Raw genomic sequence first — 20,803 nt, 5'->3', positions numbered from 1 at the left:
CCAAATAAATGTCACGAATGCCACATCCGTCGTGGTAAAAGAAAGCAATATGTACCAAACAAATGTATACCAAAATGGCTTGGAGCGAGTTTCCCCCTTCCCCCAAAGCCCCAAACCGCTATTGAATGGCTTAGGCATACTATATCCGCCACATTGCCATATCCGGGAAAGTCCAAAAATATCTTACAAAGTACAAAATCTTTCTTATATCCATTAGTGCCAACCGAGCAAGAGGGTGGGGAAGGGCATAAGACCCCATGGTTTTGAAATTTAATAAATATCACAAATTCTACTTCCATTGGTGAAAGTAAGCAAGAGGTAAGCTATGGCTTGGAGCGAGCCGGTCCTCTATGCTCTATGAAGTGGTTTGGGTTATTAGGTATCCTACATCCATCAACACTTATAAATATAGGGAAGTTTAAATACAACCTTTTTATACACATTAGTGCCTAAGGGGAGGAAGAACCGAAGAAGGTAGACATGGATACGAAAACCCCTGGTTTTGAAATTTCATAAACTAAATTTATTTAAAACATTGTCATTTACCCACCAGTAAATTTTACAATTTCTAGCTCCTTCAATATTAACATAATATTGAAGAATCCATCTAATTAGGATACAAATATTAATAAACCAAAGTCATTCTAGTAAAAAAACTACATTATAAATCACTTATCTCCTCTTGTGGCTTAACCTGATTAACAAATAGACCAATCCCCCCTCAACCTCCGTCTCCTCGAATGATCAAAGAGCACGTGGCTACTATATGAGCAAACCAATTGTCCCAAGCTGACAAGAGTCCAAGGCTCGAATTGAGCTAGTTTCTCCACCCCCACGAGCCACGGATCCATCGGCTCGGGTTCCAGTCCCACCGGGGGTAGAGAAAGCAAGGCACCCTCTTCGTCCTCCTCTCACACCTTCCCTCTTCACACATCACGCGTCGTCTCCTCCTCCCCTTCCCCTTCCTCAAAATCTCCTCAACACGCCGCCTTAGCCTCAGCCCCAGCTCCTCAGCCCTGTGCATGCTTCGATCCTGGTGAATTCAGGGAGCTCGCGAGGTTACAATTAAGGAGAATAAACACTAGTTTGGCTTGCTCATTCAACACTTTGCAGTAGGGTCCAATTGCATCTAAATTATCTGCAGTGGTCAATTCTACTCATTAATTCACTTATGTCCCTGCCTGAATCAATATCACAAATACCATATCCATCGGTGAAAGAAAACATGCGGACCCAAACAAATATAAACAATGGCTTGAAGCGAGCCGGCTCTCCCATGCGCCACAAAGTGGCTCGATATCCTATATCTGCAACATCGCTACTTTTAGGAATGTTCGTAAATATCTTATACATGCTAGTGCCAATGGGAGTATGATGGTGTGTTGGAATAGGGGAACCAGCCCCATGATTTTGAAATTCATCAGACTAAATTTGTTGAAACTCATGAGGTATAAATGTTACCATTTCTAGCTCTTCAATTATTAACAAGCGAATAAAGAATACATTAATAATAATAATAATAACCATATTATAAATCAAGTATCCCCTATTTTAACTTAACCCGATTAACAAATCAACCCATATGCTTCCCACTCTCCATCGACTCGACTTGAATGCTCGTAGAGCACGCAACCACACTGTGTATGAACAAACCACCAGCGCGCAAAGCCGAGAAGAGCCCATGGGTCGGCGATCGAGCCGGCTCCCCCGCCCCCAGCGAGCCGCGGACCGGCTCGGCTCGGCTCGGCTCGGGATCCAATCCCACCGGTGTAGAAAAGGCAAAGGCACCCTCGTTCTCCTTTCACACCTCTCCCCCCCTCTTCTTCTCTCTCTCCACATCACAAGTCGCCTCCCTCCTCCGCCCCCGAAATCCCCTCGCGAACCAGAGAAACCTGAGGCACCACCATCACCACCCCCACCGCCTCCGCCTCCGCCTCCGCCTCCGCCTCCTGCGCGCGCGGCGAATTCGGGGGACCCTCGCGCTCGCGTGGGGTGTGGGTGGGGGGAGATCCGGGCGTCGCCGTCGCCGGGGGGGAGGGTGCTCGGATTCAGCCAGCGGCGGGTGGGGGGGCCCGCCTCTTTCTTCTTGGGGGGGGGGGCGCGGAGGAGACCCCGCCCGTCCTGGATTCCGTGGCCGCGGCGCCGATTCGGGCGCGGGAGCCCCAGCACGGTGAGATTTTCCCCCGCTGCCTTGCTGCACTGTGAGAATTGCCGTATCTATACTGTACTAGTTTGTTGTTGTTGTTGTTGTTGTTGTTGTTGATGTGGCTGCTCGCTGTTGCGGAAACAGTGGAATGGATGGGGGTTTGGGATGGTTGGGGTTTGACGAGCTGGGCGGGTTGAGGCGGGAGGAGGGTTTGCTTAGGGTGGAATCTGATTGGCCGCGATCGGCACGGGTGTTTTGGCTGTATCCTATAGCGTGAAAAAGATAGGAAAATTACTGGTTGTATCGCTTTTTGCTGGGTCAGGTTTGGATAGAATTCAATCGTGTTTTCCCTCCATGTCTTTTATCCGTTGAAATGGTGCCATATGAAATGTCAGGATTAGTTTTAAATTCTGGTTGCACACTTTGTGGACGATTTCTGTTATTTGAGTGGGTTATTTAGCGATTATGTGTCCGCGAATATAATCTGTACTGACGTAAGAGCAGTGAATTTTTTTTTATCACTCATCACAGTGTGTTTTTAGCTGGATGATAACTGAGAGTTTTGTTCCTGTTATTCTGAGTTCAGCACCCGATTATTCATAAGTCCAAATGATATTTTGTTGCTTGTATTTGTCTAAAACTGTGCTTGTGGCGTCCAGCCAGTCAATTCTTGTGAGTATTACGCATTTTTAGTGCTATATTTGGCCTGATATATATACTATCTTGAGTAGGTATTATGGTGATGAAGATGGAGGCTGATGAGGATGGTGCCAATGGCGGAACTGGTGGGACATGGACTGACGAGGACCGAGCGCTCACCGCCAGTGTGCTTGGAACGGATGCTTTTGCTTACTTGACAAAAGGAGGTGGTGCCATATCCGAGGGCCTTGTTGCTGCATCTTTGCCAGTGGACTTGCAAAATAGACTCCAGGAGCTTGTCGAATCAGATCGTCCTGGTGCTGGTTGGAACTATGCCATATTCTGGCAGCTGTCGCGCACAAAGTCCGGTGACCTTGTCCTTGGATGGGGGGATGGCTCTTGCCGTGAGCCTCGTGATGGTGAGATGGGACCTGCTGCTTCTGCAGGTAGTGACGAGGCCAAACAGAGGATGCGCAAGCGTGTGCTGCAGCGATTGCACTCAGCATTCGGAGGTGTTGACGAGGAGGATTATGCCCCAGGCATTGATCAGGTGACAGATACAGAGATGTTTTTTCTAGCATCTATGTACTTTGCATTTCCACGCCGTGCTGGTGGCCCTGGTCAAGTATTTGCAGCAGGCGTGCCCCTGTGGATTCCCAACACTGAACGTAACGTATTTCCTGCCAATTACTGTTACCGGGGATACCTTGCAAATGCTGCAGGATTTAGAACTATTGTGCTAGTTCCATTTGAGACCGGTGTACTTGAACTGGGTTCGATGCAACAGGTAGCGGAGAGTTCTGACACTCTCCAGACCATAAGATCTGTGTTTGCTGGGGCAATTGGCAATAAAGCTGGAGTTCAGAGACACGAGGGGAGTGGCCCTACAGATAAGTCACCAGGTTTGGCAAAGATTTTTGGGAAGGACCTTAACCTTGGCCGGCCTTCAGCAGGCCCAGGAACTGGCGTGTCAAAGGCAGATGAAAGGTCGTGGGAACAAAGGACTGGTGGTGGGAGCTCATTGCTCCCCAATGTCCAAAGAGGTTTGCAGAATTTCACTTGGAGTCAGGCTCGGGGCCTGAATTCTCATCAGCAGAAGTTTGGCAACGGTATATTGATTGTGAGCAATGAAGCCACACCGCGCAACAATGGAGTTGTCGACAGCTCTACTGCAACACAGTTTCAGCTTCAGAAAGCACCACCACTTCAGAAACTACCACAGCTCCAGAAATCACATCAGCTAGTAAAGCCACAGCAACTAGTGAGTCAGCAACAGTTGCAGCCTCAAGCTCCCAGGCAAATAGATTTCAGTGCTGGGACCAGTTCCAAACCTGGTGTTTTGACTAAAAAACCAGCTGGTATTGATGGGGATGGTGCAGAGGTGGATGGCTTGTGTAAAGACGAAGGTCCGCCACCTGCATTAGAAGACCGGCGGCCTAGAAAGAGGGGAAGAAAGCCTGCAAACGGGAGGGAAGAGCCTCTAAATCATGTTGAGGCCGAGCGCCAGAGGAGGGAGAAGCTCAACCAGCGATTCTATGCACTGAGAGCCGTTGTACCCAATATATCAAAAATGGACAAGGCATCCCTCCTTGGTGACGCCATAACATACATCACTGACCTACAGAAGAAGCTCAAAGAGATGGAGGTAGAGCGAGAAAGGCTTATTGAGTCTGGAATGATCGATCCGAGGGATCGGACGCCTCGACCTGAGGTGGACATTCAGGTGGTTCAGGATGAGGTTCTAGTCCGAGTGATGAGCCCCATGGAAAGCCACCCTGTCAGGGCCATCTTCCAAGCTTTCGAAGAGGCAGAAGTCCATGCAGGGGAGTCAAAGATCACAAGCAACAACGGCACGGCCGTGCATTCTTTCATCATCAAGTGCCCTGGCGCCGAACAGCAAACGAGGGAGAAGGTGATTGCCGCCATGTCTCGCGTGATGAACTCAGGGTAGAATCAGTTGGGGAGTGGGCGCCACCGGTAGAGGCAGCTTTACTTCGTTCGCTGGTTGCAGACAAGCAGCAAGCAGTCGGTTGGACGGACACCCATCCACCCACCTTTCAGCGCTGTTGATAGAAGAAGTTTGTAGGCAGAGAAAGAAAGCTCAGATTCTGACTTAGCGATCCAAGGGGAAGACAAAGCTCTCAAGTTAAAACTGCCATTGTTGTATGGTAGGCTTTTGTGGTCGGTGTAGTTTTTCTCTTTTTGTTGTTTATTGGGGAGAATACCATGTTCTTAGTTTATTGCTTGTGGCAGAACCATAAACAGTACATCTCGTCAAATGCATGAGTTGGGAAAGAAGTCACCTGCTTTTCTGCTAATTCTGTGCTTTCGTTTGTATGTCAAGTGAGTTGGTGTTTAAACTTCGGCATGTTACTTGGGGCAGCTGGGCTACATGGGCCAGTAGGCACATCTGTGATCTGTGTTCTTTCAATCTAGTGACCTTTTGGGGAGGTGACTCTTATCCATTGGTTATCAGGTTTTTGTCGGTTCTTATATTCTTAGAGTGTGTGAGAGGAATGAAAACGAGAAGATTAAAAACACACGTAAGAGGTGAGATATTAGTACATTATATTAATTAAGTATTAATTATTTTAAATTTTAAACATATATTAACATGATTTTTAAGTAGTTTTATAGTTTTTTTAAAAAAAAATACACAGCGGTGTGTGCAATAAATGAGGGAAAAATGAGGGAGTTTTTTCCTCTTAACGTGGGCGAGATACAATAGAAACTGTCTGCGTAACACAGGAGACAGCCATAGCAATTAGCACAAGAAACAGATATAATTGAGTAAGTTGCCATATACGACAAAAAATGATGTCTTGCATGAGACATGGTTTCTACACAACATCCAAGACATCATGTGAGATAAGTAGCATTAAATTGAAGTATGGAGTAGTGGTGTTTGCATTGGAAGAGTAGTGTTTAGTACTAGTTTCTTGATGATGTGAAGTTTATGGAAACCATATCTAGTGTTATGGGTTGGGACTGCCCTAATACTCCTATTAAATTTAACTCCGGACCATGTTTTTAGAAAGCCATTTGGCACACTTTTATTGATATGAAAACATAGAACGTTCAGTAAAATAGGGGGCTCATCAATACAAGAACTCTTCAAATTAGATGTATGTTTAGATAGAACATGTGCCAAAAAATTTGGCTTCCCGAAGCGCTCAACAGAGACTTTTGCAAAATCACATATTAAAATATTACATTCATAAAAATTTGTTGACAAAAAGCTGCATTGTTTCCACCACTTGCAAACAGTATGTTTGAGTAATACTAATATTTTGGCAACCAATCCGCTGAGTCCTTCCTTGAGGGCGTAGGCTTATGTCTGCATCAACGACATGAGGTAAGTACCTGAAAGAACCAACTACAAAATTTCCTTGTGCATCTCGTATGCTCTGGCTCCTCCTGTACTCGAAAGAATGTCAAAAGACGAAGCATCTACATTTATCTTGAGAATTTCTTCCCGTAGGAGGTGGTCTATGCAATCCTTCCCGTGGTTTTTGCATCTGTTTTTTCCTTGCATTTTATAATTTAGTGTAAGAGTAACAACAGATATATAGCTGATAATCATTTCAACATTCACCATTTGCCTCCTTTCCCATCAAATATACCATTCCCCTATCGAAACAATTTCAGCAAATCTCAAATCATTGAGGTGTGGTAAAGTACCTCCCCTCATGATTGTCTTCTAGTAAAACAAAACCCGATTGATCAATATTGGGAATATTCTCAATTTTGTTTCAAATTCACATCTTATCCACACTTCTATATAGCTCTATCTCATTGAAAATAATATGTTTAATATCCTCACATATACGGTCCAATCGTTTGGTTTATTCGTCAGGGAATAAGCCAAACAACATATTTACAAAGAAAAAATAATTTGTAAAATGATCGTTAATAAAATATTATGAAATAAGTTAGTGAGAATGTGTATTATGAGAGACGGAGTAACAAATTAAGTTAATATGTAAGGACGAGCCGGGGGAGTATGTAATAGTATTATCACCATCAGTCATCAACTAGTCTTACTCTTTCGTTGGATAGGATAAGGTTGGAAGGTTCATTTTCCTCTAAGATACTGTCTGTACTAATGAAACTAATCACTAGATTAAGTCTACTGGTGGCTTGGTGCTTACGCCACACGGAAACTAGCTATATAAACCCCCGCCTCGTTTCTGGAAGATTCTCTCCTCGCATTTGCTCGCTCTCCTCCCCCGCTCTCTCAGAATCAGAAACAACTCAAATCACGATTCGCTCCTGCAACGCTGCACGCGCGCGGCACGAGGAGTAGGATGCCGGCGGCGGAGGGGAAGGCGGCGCGCGCCCGATCGACGGCGGCGACAGCGGACGCCGCGGCCGACGACGTCCTGTACGTTTTCGCTCTCCTTCGTCGACGTCTCTGTCTGAGAATCTAGTTCTCGCGGTTTGATCGGCATATCGGCACCCCCGGCGGCGGCGGCGGCGACCGCGTGGCGGGGCGACAGCCAGTACGATACTACGATTCCCCTCTCCTTCACCTTCTCTTCCTGAGAATATTGCGTTCTCGCGAGTAATGACATCTAGCATTGCAGGACGCGTCGCGTCGATGGAAGCGCGGCTGGAGTTTGCGCGCGTCAGCCGGCGACCGCAGCGCGGGAGGTGGGTACAGCAGCAGCAGGAGGCGTGGCTCTCTGGTTAGTTCGTCGTCGTCTTCTCTGCGGCCGGTTTTTCGGTTGAGAGTTTGTGAAGCAGGGTGGTTTGTGTGTGGGGGTGGGGGTGGTATCCGGATCGGTGTGTCCTGCTTTTTTTTTTTTTTGAATCGCAAATTCAATTTAATTGTCGGGATTGGGGGTGGTAATGGCGATCGATTTCTGTGGCTGGTTCTTAGCGTTTCAATGTGTGCTGTGTGATGAGTTCTTGATGCGGTAGGATATTGCGTCACTTCGGTCTCTAGAAGCGAGGAAGATTCTGTAGGGTTTGCTTTCAAATGCTTTGGCAAGTTCGATTCGGCTGTAGATTTCCTGCACCAAACTTATGTTGGGCTTGCAAGTTCAGAAATCTTCAGTTCGCTGATTGCATATCTCTGAAGGCTGTTTGCACAATTTTCTTGCTGGTAAGGTTTATTCACGTTGGTAATCGGTCTTTTGCAAGCAGACACGCAAAAAATTCTTATTCGGGATGGGGTTTTGTTTCGCCAAATGAATGGCATCCGTTCGTCACTAACTCTTCATCTTCTCTCTGTTTTCCCAGCCTGGTGCACATTCTCTCCTCTCATCTGGCATTGTCTGTAAGGGTCAACCCATTGGATGATGTCTTGCAATTCTTTTGTTTATTCTTCAGCTTGCATTGCGAGTTTAGGTACTAGGAAACGGTTCTGCGTTGAGATTGCTTGCTAGTTTCGTTGTGTGTTGGGAAAAAGAGCTCGGAAGCGAGCTGCATGCTAGTGGTCCATCATATTCAGGTGTAGTTTGGCCATCACCAATGCGCAGTAAAAGTTTCACAATCACCCAATTGAGCATGTTGATGAAGCCACTTTGACAAGCAGCGACCTGCGTATACCTGTACACCGTTCTTTCTGCTGTCTCTTGTGTAAGGAACTAATTAGCCAGCTTAGTTGGTCGATAGCTAGTGTAGGTGTACGCCTAGACCAAAAGTTTCATCAAGTCGAATTTGGTTGCCTATTTTCTTCTTAAATTACAAAGTCGATCCTAATATTTTTTTTATCTTATTAAAATAAACACAATGAACTCGCTTGTTCTTGTCTTTTCTGTTTGAATGATGTACTGTATCACAGAATGCACTGCAAATTTGCTGACATTTTTAACCTGATATGTTACTGACCGGACTTTGATTCCATCTTTTATTATTGTTGGACATGTAGGGAATGCGGCACGTGCATTTTGTGTGGAACGTCAGACGGAGAATTGAAGTGCGGGGAATGTCTACATAAAGAGTGGTATGGAGAAACTGATCTCAGGCCTGTTTAGTTCGCGAAAAGAAAATTTTGGATGTCACATCGGATGTTTGACCGTATGTCAAAAAAAGTTTTCGGACACGAATGAAAAAACTAATTTTATAACTCGCCTGGAAATCACGAGACGAATCTTTTGAGCCTAATTAATCCGTCATTAGCACATATGAGTTACTATAGCACTTATGGCTAATCGCTAATTAGGCTCAAAAAATTCGTGTCGCGATTTTCCCCCTAACTGTGTAATTAGTTTTTTTAATATGTATATTAATGCTTCATGCATGTGTCTAAAGATTCGATGTGATGTTTTTGGGAAAAAAATTTGGGAACTAAACCAGACCTTATTGAACACTCCTATATATAGTGTATTATCAACCAAATCTTACTAGTAATTGACATACTGTTGCAATGCAAGTAGTACTAATTGACATACCGTTGCAATGTGCAGCAATTGTTCTGTGCCCATGTTGTGTAAAAGATGTGTTAAGCGCATCAACGGCTGGCTAAGAAGGTTGTCTGGCATCGGCGGGACAAAAGAAAAGGTCAGTGTGTACAACTACTAGTATATTTTTCCCGTCTAGTTGTCTGACTCTGATAGGAGTACATGATGTCAAATTTTGCCCTACTTTAATCCTATTTGGTACTTGCCACCATTCCAAAATTTTGCCCTACTTCCTAATGCTTATTTTTGACACGGTTTTCAATGATATATTTTGACCATTAATTCATCGTATGTTATGTTTTCAAATGATATTAAATTAGCATAACATAAAAGTACTTCAAAATATGAGTCTAGTAATATAACATGTATAATACTTAGCATTATATGATTAATATGATCATTAGTTAAAAGTTATCGAGTTTGATTTTTCTAAAACAATGGGTGCCTTATAATTTGGCAGAGGGAGTATGGGAGTATTTAAAAAGTTTAAGGTTTTAAAAGTTTAAAATTTAGTAAGAAATAAATCAGTGTCCCCTATTAAATAATGTAGAGTTGGATGTGAGAGGGTGGGTAGTTAGGGGTATGATGAAGAAAAAATTGAATTAGAGTTAATTGATGTGACAAAAATATAAAGTGACAAGTTTTTGAGAATAAATTTTGAATTCTATAAATGGAGGGAGAACTAGCATAGGACTACAGGAGTACTACTGGATATTTGGATTGATGTAAAATTTTGCCCTTTCAATCTTTTTTTGTCAGTACTCTAGTAGATATTAAAGTCAATATAATTGAGGCACCACTAGCCTATTAAAAATTTAACAGTGTTAAAACTTATTTAAGATTTAGTACTACCAAAATTTTGGCACGGCATTAATCCAAACAAGCCTACTTAACTATTTTTTCTCTGTCAGTACTAGGTCCTGTCTTAATAAGTACAGGATAGTATACTTATAGTATTTTTTTTCCAGAATTCCACTATACTTATAGTATAATATTTTTCCCAGAATTCCACCTGTGAAGGTATGACTGGAAAGGATTGGGAAGATGCAGCTGCAGGCAAAAGACTACACTACTGCCTTTACGTTGATTGTGTGTGGAGCACGACTTGTTCTGTCCACCACTCTCTTACAGTAGATGAAAATCGTTGGACTGCTTGGGCGTTCGTTGTAGGCGACGAACCATGGGCCTCCATATTTGAAAAAATTGATGTGAGTTATACATGTGTATAGTAATTGCGTTCTTACTGTAAGCTTATTGTTTTGGCTGATTGTTACATGTTAATGCAGAGTCTACCTTGGATAGATTGGATGGGCAGCTATGTGCCACTACATCCAGCTGGTGGAAAAGGACAGTGAAAAGTTTGCTATGATAAAGTCAGTATGGGCACATTATACTGCACGTTCAAATGCAAGGCTCAGTCAGAAGCCGTCAAGGGATACTCCTTCCCATGGGCGACTGCTTTGTTATCTCAGGACTTCAGCCTGACCTGTGTAATTGACTCCCTGTGTGAGGGGTTCCCACCAATCTCCTTCTGCGAGCACTGCTGTTCCAAGCATCATGGCAAGGAGCAGGTAATGATGGCCTGTTAGTACATTTATAGTGTTCGCTAGTCCATTTATCCCAACCGGAAACAAAGTGCGCGTGTAAAACGGAGCAATTCATTAGCGCGTGATTAATTAAGTATTAACTCTTTTTTTTCAGAAATAGATTAATTTATTTTTTAAGCAACTTTCGTATAGAAACTTTTTCAAAAAACATACTGTATAGCTCTTTAAAAAGCATGCGTGCGAAAAACGAGGGAGATGGTTGGGAAAAGGGGTGCACAACACTCTGCGTTCTTTCTAGGTGGTTCCGAACTCCTCTATCTCGTTTTCCACACGCACGCTTTCCAAATTGTTAAATGATCTGTTTTTTTAAAAAAGTTTATATACGGAATTTGCTTAAAAAAATCATATTGATCCATTTTTTTCAAAAAAAATAGTTAAACTTAATTAATCATGCGCTAATGGACTGCTCCGTTTTCCGTACGTGGGAGATGGGTTCCCAACACCCACCAACTAACATTAGAGAGCTGCTCTATCTGCATTGAAGTATTTCTTGTGTCAATGACTGTGATCTTTTATTTTTTTAATTTTGATGTCATTGTGCAGATTTCTAACTCAACCAATACAGAACTGTTTGGACAATTGCATGGAATGCTTAAAGTTAGTACTACCGGCGCTGATGCCGTCAAGCATGGGACAAACTGTGAAGGCCAATGTGTTGGCTTGTGTGTTAAATGCGATACTCCATTGCAATCACTATCTGATTGCTGGGGACATCCGTGCCTGCGGTATATGGTACAGTATTCTACTCAAGCGAGTTTGCTTCGTGTTTCGTGTCACTGAATGTTTATTCACTGATTTGATTTTACAATTTGCTTTAGCTTTTGAAGAACAAAACATGTCTTCGGGGGTCTCAGCCTGATAGTGACATCAACAGCTTTCTGAGAGATGCCTTCTGCTTTGATTGCGAGTGTGGTTTTGCACAAATACTATGCGGTCATCACAAGTCCCACTCGTGGGTAGGAATCACCCAGTACCTTGATCAGACCTGCGTGGTTATTCCAAATGATGCCACGGGCGCCTCTTACTACTATGCATTTGATGGTGTTCAGGTAAATGTGTACTACTACTGATGGCTACTAGTAGTACTCATTGTGTACCGTACAATATTTTGCTTTGTTTGAACCTCAGTATACAATGCTGCACTGATTTGTGTGTAGGAGTTTTCCTCAGCTCGCGCTCCGGGCTGCCATCTGGTGCCACTCCACGGGAGGGAAGCATCCAGGTGTTCTGTCTGCCAGAGGCGGCTGAGCAGTGCTGAGTACAAGGATTATACGTGCTCATTGCTCTGCAAACTAAATCAGGAGTACTGAAACGGAGTACGTCAGGATTGATGCACAGCCTTTTTAACCTTTTTCTGCTCTTGTGAGTTTCACAGTTTGTGATCCTTTTCTTGTGATCATTTGATGTTCACCTACGAGGTGAAGCTGCATGTAAACAATTGATTTACTTGGCCCTGACAATTCGGTATACGCAGAGGTAGTGCTATCTCTATTCTGCTACTGTATATGGATGGCATCCTGTACACCAGGCGTGGCCTATGTGTGGATTAGGGCCTTTTTGAAATGAAGAAAACACAGAGAGCATGTTTGGATTACTACCCTTGCTTTGGCACTAAAAAACATTTTGGGTAGTACAAGGTTCTCAACTTGTATTGATTTGGCACATATGGGCTTCAAATCCATAGAATAAGTATTAAAGTTGTCAATGTGTTGGTCGGAAAAGTTTTGAAACCAACCCTGTTCACTTTGATGTCATTTTCAACCATATCATTTTTAGCGAAGTTGTCAAAAAAATATCTACATTTAGTTTGTTGTCAAATTTGGTCAATACATAAGAAATCCTGTCAAAATTTTAGCAATATTGTCATCTTACCAAAATTTTGGCACTGCCAAAACTTGGCAAGGTTTATTTTGGCTACAATCTGAACATGCCCCAAACCAAATAGGAAAAAAATAATAAAAAATCCATACTTCTACCCACTTGTCTAATGAATTAGGCAATGTTCTTTTCCTGATTCTGTTTTTTTGAATTTTTTTTATTTGCATGCTTCATAAGCTGGCTCCTAAACTTTGCGTTTTGTGAAAAAAAATCTATATAAATTTTTTTGGTATACTTTCCTAACACGACTTTTGTACCTTGTAAGATTCATTCGCTTGTAAAAAAAAATCAAATAATCCATCGGTCCATTAATTTTATCTATCTCAAATAGGACCTTAATTTAGGATAATTGAATGTAAATAGACTAAGAATTCCAATTTACCAAATAATATGTTTCTCTATGGTCCAATCAAACGCTCACTCATACAAATTAATGTGTTTTTCAATCCTCAATTTTTGCACGTGTATTTTTATGACATATCTTTCTTTCTTTCTTTCTGGTTCTGTAAAATTCACTTAATTGCAAAATGTGACACAAAGTAAAATTCACTTTAAAATAGTTAAATTAACATGTACAACATTAAATTAGTTTCATTAGATATAACATTGAATATGTTGTAATAAATATTTGTTTTGTGATATAAATAGTGCTAAATTTATGTTAGATATAAACTTAACCAAACATTAAGAAAAGTTTGAGTAGATAAAAAGAGTCAAAGGGAAACTTAATCAAATCTTAAAAAAAGTTATTATTATTATTATTATTATTTATAAAAAGTCAAAGAATCAAAAGGGAAGGAGTACTTACCTCGGTACGGAACTAACAGTTGGACTCGGACAATTGGAGCGGCCACCGATCGCGATTCGGATCACACGACGCCGCCCACAAAACATCGAGTCGGACTCGCATCTATCAGACTCCCCATATACTATTTGCATCGATCGCGATCGAGCCATCGAACCATCGTTCGTTCGTACCCACGCACGCGCGCCGCACACGACGACTCCTATTGCAATCGACGGGCTAATTAAGAGCGAGCGATGTCGACGCCGCCGGCGGTGCCGGTGCCGGAGAGGAGGTTGAGGTGGGCGGCGCAGCGGCTGGAGGCGGCGGACCTGTCGCTCACATGCCGGCGAGACAGCTTCTGCGCGCTCTGCTTCCACGCGTACTGCCACCACTGCTGCGACAGGCACCACCACAGCCACAGCCACCCGGGAAGCTCCGCCCTGTGCGGCGCCGACCACGCCTTCCCCGTCACCCCCGACGGCCGCCCGGACCTCCCCGGCGGCGGCGCCCAGCTGCTCGGCGAGCTCGGCCCAGTGGGTCTCCTCATGGACCTCGTCGCCAACAACGACTACGTCACGCGCCACCCCAGGGACTCCTTCTGCCTCCGCTGCGGCGAGGCCTTCTCCGCCGCCATCTGCTCCCACCACCACTTCGACTGCTGCCCGGCCGCCGTCGTGCGCATCGAGGGCGAGGCCGCCGCGCGCGGCGTGCGCTGCACGGGGTACGAGTGGTGGTTCCCTTACCTGGAGAGCATCCTCGGCGACCCGGTGGAGGAGGGCAACGGCGGCGGCGAGGAGGGGCAGCTGCTGCTGCCGGTGCTGACCACGACGCCGGGCAGGTGCAAGCACTGCGGCGGCGAGAACGGCGGCGGGTGGATCGAGAACGGCTCGTGGAACAGCACGCACTGCTCGCCGGCCTGCCTGGGGAGCCACCGCGCCGCCATTGCCCAGCGGAAGCAGCGGCGGGAGGCCAGGCTGGCGGCGCGGGAGATGGCCGATAAGCTCAAGCTAGAAGACGACGCGTCCGTTTGATTTTATCACTGCCACTGATGCTTTATTATTAGTAGTTGGTAATAATCTGTTTCTGTTTACCAATTTTAGTTAATTTCTCGGCTCAAGATTTTATTTATCAAGTTTATGTATGCCATTTAATATATGCTCAATTCAAGTAAATTGTAGATTGGCACTGCTAGATTACTGCAATTCTGCAATGGATCTGAAAGTATATGATTTATGAAGCTTCAAACTCAGGTGCATAGGTAGCTAGGAGTATTGTACAAGGTCACGGTTATCAATGTACACATCATCTTTTTTATTACTCCATCCGTTTCAGGTAACAAGACTTTTGACTTTGATCAAAGTCAAACTATTTTAAGTTTGACTAAGTTTATAAACAAATATTATAATATTTATAATACCAAATTAGTTCCATTAAATCAATAATTAAAAATATTTTCATAATCAATTTGTTTTGGGTTGCAAATGTTATTATTTTTCTCTATAAATTTAGTCAAACTTGAAGTAGTTTAACTTTGACCAAAGTCAAAATACCTTATAACCTGAAACGGAGGGAGTATTTACTTTTGAGCTTAATAGCGACCTAAATAATCAGTTCAGTACACATGGACGAAACTGTAACAACTTAAAAGTTTTCACTCAACACTTGATGCCATAGAAAGGTTCAAGCATGCAATTTCCATGAAAGAATAGAAGAAAATTAAAGGTAGAAGTATATACACATGGTTGGAGTATTCAGTAAAGAAATCTTGCTGATTATGCACACATGGTGCCTCTGGTATCTCAGCTTCAATTGTAACCAAATCCAAAGCACCTAGTAACAATTACTCCAAGCATGAAGTGATGACTCTCTCTCTCTCGTGGCCCAATCTTCTGGTGAGGGGGTAACTCTCGCTTTGATCGAGTGCGACGTGGCTACCAACCAGAATAAGTCTAGGACGCGTGCAATCGCAACATCACAAACGATGTCGTACCAACCGTGACGCGCGGTTGATAATCCCTGCAATGCAAACGAGAGAACACTGGAAGAACAAGATAAGATGCAATCTAAATATTGCGAATATGTGATTAAGAATAAAGAAATAGTTGTGATCAAAGTGGTAGATCTAATCGACCCGGCAAATCAACATACCAACTATTGGGGGCTCTGAATCAATAGTCGCCGACTAATCGAGTGAGTACTAGAGACAAGATGAATGGCATTTGGCAAAATTCAACTAAACAAAACCCAAATGTTCTAGAGTGTGCACATAGACATTTATAAAGGAAAATATATCTAGGGTTTAGTGCTAATTTGTGGAGGTGGAGGGAGACACTTCCGAGATGGGCCTAGTCTATTACAAGGCTCAAGGCACAAGTTCGGTTTCAGCAACAACACTGCCTTGTTTTGACGATTTCCGTTGGCTAATAATGAATTTGGATATGAGACTGGATGCGCTTGAAAGGTAGCGAGATAAACTTTCCATCAAGTCCAAGATCACCCAAATCGGAGTTGGCATGAAGACGCTAGGTCCGTTTGAAGTAAGTGCTGTCTTGGGAGGCCGAACTGGATTCCAAAACTCATTGGACTTGAATATCTTGTACATCCTTCATTCGTCCAATGTATTCTTTGGCAAAGTTTTATATTTGTCATGCTTGGTTGTATGCATATAATTAATGGTCACATCATGAAGCGTGACATGAACAAGACAAATGAAATAATGGATTATAGTCTCACAAAAGTACTTGATCAAATTGGTTATGTATAACCACTAGCACCTGCAGTGCAACATATTAGAACAAAGATGGATCCATTACATTCAATTGGTACGCTCTTGACCAGCAACATGGCATGCATGAACCACATTTTACTTAACCCACTCTCACAAGGTTTAGTCCAAGTCTTAGTGATGCATATGCATATGACTTAATATTGACCATTAAATATTCAATTCATAAATTGCAATACAAAGCAAAAGAGACAATTCAACATATCAGCAGGTCTTATCTAGTATTATGGCTCGATCAACGCCGCTTCGAGCCAGTGTGACCAAGTCATTAGCTTGACAAAGACTATAGGGAAAAACCCAGCTATTACATGAAGGATATATCGTGATGCCACTTAGTACATCTGGTGGTGGTTGTCGTAGCATATGCTAATTTTATTGATGGATGGATAAGATGAGGTGTTGCTCGCTCAAGCAATAGGAGAAGTAGCTAACCTAGGTTGATGAGCTGCTTGCTATTATTAAAGTGGGACGTGATTGCTTTAAATAGTGTAAGGCGATGGCCTAGGACCGCAGGAGCTTTGTGGTCAAAAATTGGTTGGTTGCATGCATATGTGCCAAGTCTTTGGGCCACCGCACATTTCTCCCAATCACATGTCATTAGCGAGAAGCCAGGTGTCGGGTGCATGGCCATGGTAACTAGTTGCTTTTTTAGACAATGGAATATTTTATCGAACTCGGTCAATTATATCAAGGTGATATTACTACGCTAAATAACACTCTCAGCCACTGCATCCCAAGGATGCACACAACTAAACACACAGAAACCAATTTAAAAGAAATTAAGTACAAGAAGCATTAAGGACCATCATCCTAAGACTAGATCGCCACCTATGTCCCTAGGTAAAACACTCCTTGACCACCTGCTCCAAGTGTAGACACGTCGCAAATAACCAAATCCCATGAGCTCGGCTTTTTAAGTATAACCTAGGTGTGCATCCAATGGATAGTTACAAATATGACCTGTATGGGTGATAAATAACTTTTCTATCAAAAACTATATAGTTCCTACATAACCAAAGCAACTAGCATGTGGCAGTCGCCCCTAACAGGACATATGGTTACATATCTTTTTGAAAACCCGAAAGCCAACTAGTGAACACTTGTGAAACACTATCAGGTGGAGTAATTCTTGACGCCACATAAATGATGGACCAAACTAAATGGGCTAAGAGGCATTCAAAGAAAATGTGTTTAATTGTATCCTTATTATTACATAAACAACAGTTTTGATCGCCTTGCTAATTATGTTTAGCTAGATTGTCTTGGGTTAACACAACTTCAAGATGAAGGTACCAAAGGAAAATCTTAACCTTCAATGGCATGTTTAATTTCCAAAGGCGTCTATTTATATTCGAGATGTCACTATAAACTAGAGATGATAATGAGACTCCATATGGAACTGTCCATTAGGGGCCATCTTCCATGGAAACTCATCTTGCTCTTAAATTAAATCAATATTAGCGATGCGTGGTAATAAGTTGTTCCATGTGACTAACTTCGATTCAATTCGATCCCTTCTCCATGAAAATTGGGATATCCATTTTGAAAGACATCTTCGACAGTTGCATGTTTGTGCCTGACAATGTTGTAGAAGAACAAGTACTGTTCTCGCAGGGTTACATTTCCCAACCATTTGTCTTCGCAGAACATAAGGATAATATGGATAATACGCCATATGGCGTATTAGCAAAATAATAATACAATAATTTGTAGGTAAAACTTATATATATATATATATATATATATATATATATATATATATATATATATATATATATATATATATATATATATATATATATATATATATATATATATATGTTCTTAGCGACTTAAATACCAATGCTAAAAATAAACTTCGATGAAGAAACTCCAAAATTAAGCTTTAAAATTCAAATTTTGGCATTGGCTGATACTGAATAGAGAAAACGATGGGGGCCTAATTTGGGAGTCATCATTAATCATGGAAGATCCAAAATGAAAGAAATCTCGTTTCAATTTCATGTGATCGAGTTGATGCGCTAATGACATGGAAAACGGAGTAAAGAAAGCTCCGATAGAAACGACGCATATGAAGTGCACATGCTTTGTCAGAAACATCTATATGTGTCAGAAACCATTAATCGTAAAAAAACTATGAAATTATTTCTCATAAACTCCTGAACTAAAATTGTGTGGTCTAAGATCACACAAACATTTTCTAATAATTTAACATATTACTTTGACTTGTATATGGGTCTATGAGTTTAGTGAATGCTGCGTATGAATACAATGTATAGGTGCAACATATTAGATGCATATTGTACAGCATTTATAATGTATATGTGTGCGCGGGTATGTACAGATGTACATATGCAAAGTTTATATGTCATTTAACTTATGCTCAATTCAAATAAAGTGTAGATTGGCACTGCTCGCTTACTGCAATTCTGCAATGGATTTTAAAGTATATGATTTATGAAGCTTCAAACTCAGGTGGACATGTAACTGCACAGTACAAGGTCATGGTTATCACTGTACACATCATCTTTTTTATTATTTACTTTGAGTTTGGTAGCAACCTAAATAATCAGTTCAGTACACAGGGACGAAACTGTAACAACTTAAAAGTTTCCACTCAACACTAGATGCCATAGAAAGGTTCAAGCATGCAATTTCCATGAAAGAACAGAAGAAAATTAAAGGTAGAAGTATATACACATGGTTGGAGTATTTAGCAAAGATATCCTGCTGATTATGCACACATGGTGCCTCTGGTATCTCAACTTGAATTGCAACCAAATCCAAAGCACCTAGTAACAATTACTCCAAGCATGAAGCGTGACATGAACAAGACAAATGAAACAGTGGATTCTAGTCTTACAAAAGTACTTGATCAAATTGGCTACGTATAACCACCAACACCTGTAGTGCAACATATTGGAACAAAGATAGGAAAAAAATGTTTTTAAGTCATGAAGCATGGAGGAAGATTCTGGATCCATTACATTCAATTGGTACGCTCTTGACCAGCAACATGGCATGCATGAACCACATTTGACTTAACCCACTCTCATAAGGTTTAGTCTAACTCTTAATGGTGCATATGCATATGACTTAATATTGACCATTAAATATTCAATTCATAAATTGCAATACAAAACAAAAGAGACAATTCAACATATCAGTAGGTCTTATCTAGCCATATGGCTCCTCAACGCCGCTTCGAGCCAGTGTGACCAAGTCATTAGCATGACTAAGACTATAGGGAAAAACCCGGCTATTACATGAAGAATATATCGTGATGCCACTCAGTACATCTGGTGGTGGTTGTGGTAGCATATGCTAATTTTATTGATGGATGGATAAGATGAGGTGTTGCTCGCTCAAGCGATAGGAGAAGCGGCTGCTTTGAATGTTTCATCCATTACTCTAAACTTGTCAGCAGGTGTGGCTGCGTCAATCGCATCAGCAGCAAGCATGAAGGCAATGGAAACCGCGGCAACTTGTCTCTTTTCTCCTGAAGCCCTAGCTGTGTCGAGCATAGTGGCAGCAATCCCAGCCATCTTGACCGTGGCCTCCTTAGTTTCCGCCTTTTTTGCTGGTAGGGCAGCAGCAACAACACTATCAAGGGCCTTTTTGATGTAGGAGCATGTCTCGCTTATGCACATCTCGACATTGGTGGTGCAATCCTCCATTGGCACTAACATGGCCACTTTAAAGATATCTATCATTGTCGTAAAGTTGTATGGAGATATTCCAATAGGAGAGGCACCAACAATCTTGTTGGTGCATTCCACAGGTGAGGCTAACATGGTCGACACTGTAATAACCACAAGGATTAGTGTGATTACCTTGGCCATTGTGGAATATATATCCCAATGATTTGATGAGGGATGATTCAATGCAACAAGAAGTAGCTAACCTAGGTTGATGAGCTGCTTGCTATTATGAAAGTGGGACGTGATTGTTTTAAATAGTGTAAGGCGATGGCCTAGGACCACAGGAGCTTTGTGGTCAAAAATTGGTTGGTTGCATGCATATGTGCCAAGTCTTTGGGCCACCGCGCATTTCTCCCAATCACATGTCATTAGCGAGAAGCCAGGTGTCGAGTGCATGGCCATGGTAACTGGTTGCTTTTTTAGACAATGGAATCTTTTATCGAACTCAGTCAATAATATCAAGGTGATATTACTATGCTAGTAACACTCCCAGCCTCTGCATCCCAAGGATGCACACAACTAAACACATACGAACCAATTTAAAAGAAATTAAGTACAAGAAGCATTAAGGACCATCATCCTAAGACTATATCGCCACCAATGTCCCTAGGTAAAACACTACTTGACCACCTGCTCCAAGTGTAGACACATCGCAATAACCAAATCCCACGAGCTCGGCTTTTTAAGAATAACCTAGGTGTGCATCCAATGGATAGTTACAAATATGACATGTATAGGTGATAAATAGCTTTTCTATCAAAAACTATATAGTTCTTACATAACCAAAGCAACTAGCATGTGGCAGTCGCCCCTAACAGGACATATGGTTACATATCTTTTTGAAAACCCGAAA

At 42.3% G+C, this 20,803-nt stretch overlaps 2 protein-coding genes across 2 annotated transcripts; one reads left to right on the top strand and one right to left on the bottom strand.

Annotated features, from left to right (window-relative positions):
• The first annotated feature begins 1,808 nt into the window (after positions 1–1,808).
• Positions 1,809–5,246, top strand: LOC127785684 (transcription factor MTB2-like). The gene is made up of 2 exons (XM_052313087.1): positions 1,809–2,170; positions 2,878–5,246. The coding sequence occupies exon 2, from the start codon at positions 2,883–2,885 to the stop codon at positions 4,734–4,736; it is 1,854 nt and encodes a 617-aa protein (XP_052169047.1). The 5' UTR covers positions 1,809–2,170; positions 2,878–2,882; the 3' UTR covers positions 4,737–5,246.
• Positions 5,247–19,339: 14,093 nt separating this feature from the next.
• On the bottom strand, positions 19,340–20,165 carry LOC127760126 (uncharacterized protein OsI_030282-like). The gene has a single exon (XM_052284340.1). The coding sequence runs from the start codon at positions 20,089–20,091 to the stop codon at positions 19,615–19,617; it is 477 nt and encodes a 158-aa protein (XP_052140300.1). The 5' UTR covers positions 20,092–20,165; the 3' UTR covers positions 19,340–19,614.
• Positions 20,166–20,803: the final 638 nt, after the last annotated feature.

The sequence above is a fragment of the Oryza glaberrima genome, chromosome 1 (genome assembly GCF_000147395.1).
Source record: "Oryza glaberrima chromosome 1, OglaRS2, whole genome shotgun sequence".
NCBI lineage: Eukaryota > Viridiplantae > Streptophyta > Magnoliopsida > Poales > Poaceae > Oryza > Oryza glaberrima.
This window is presented reverse-complemented; position numbering and strand designations above follow the sequence as displayed.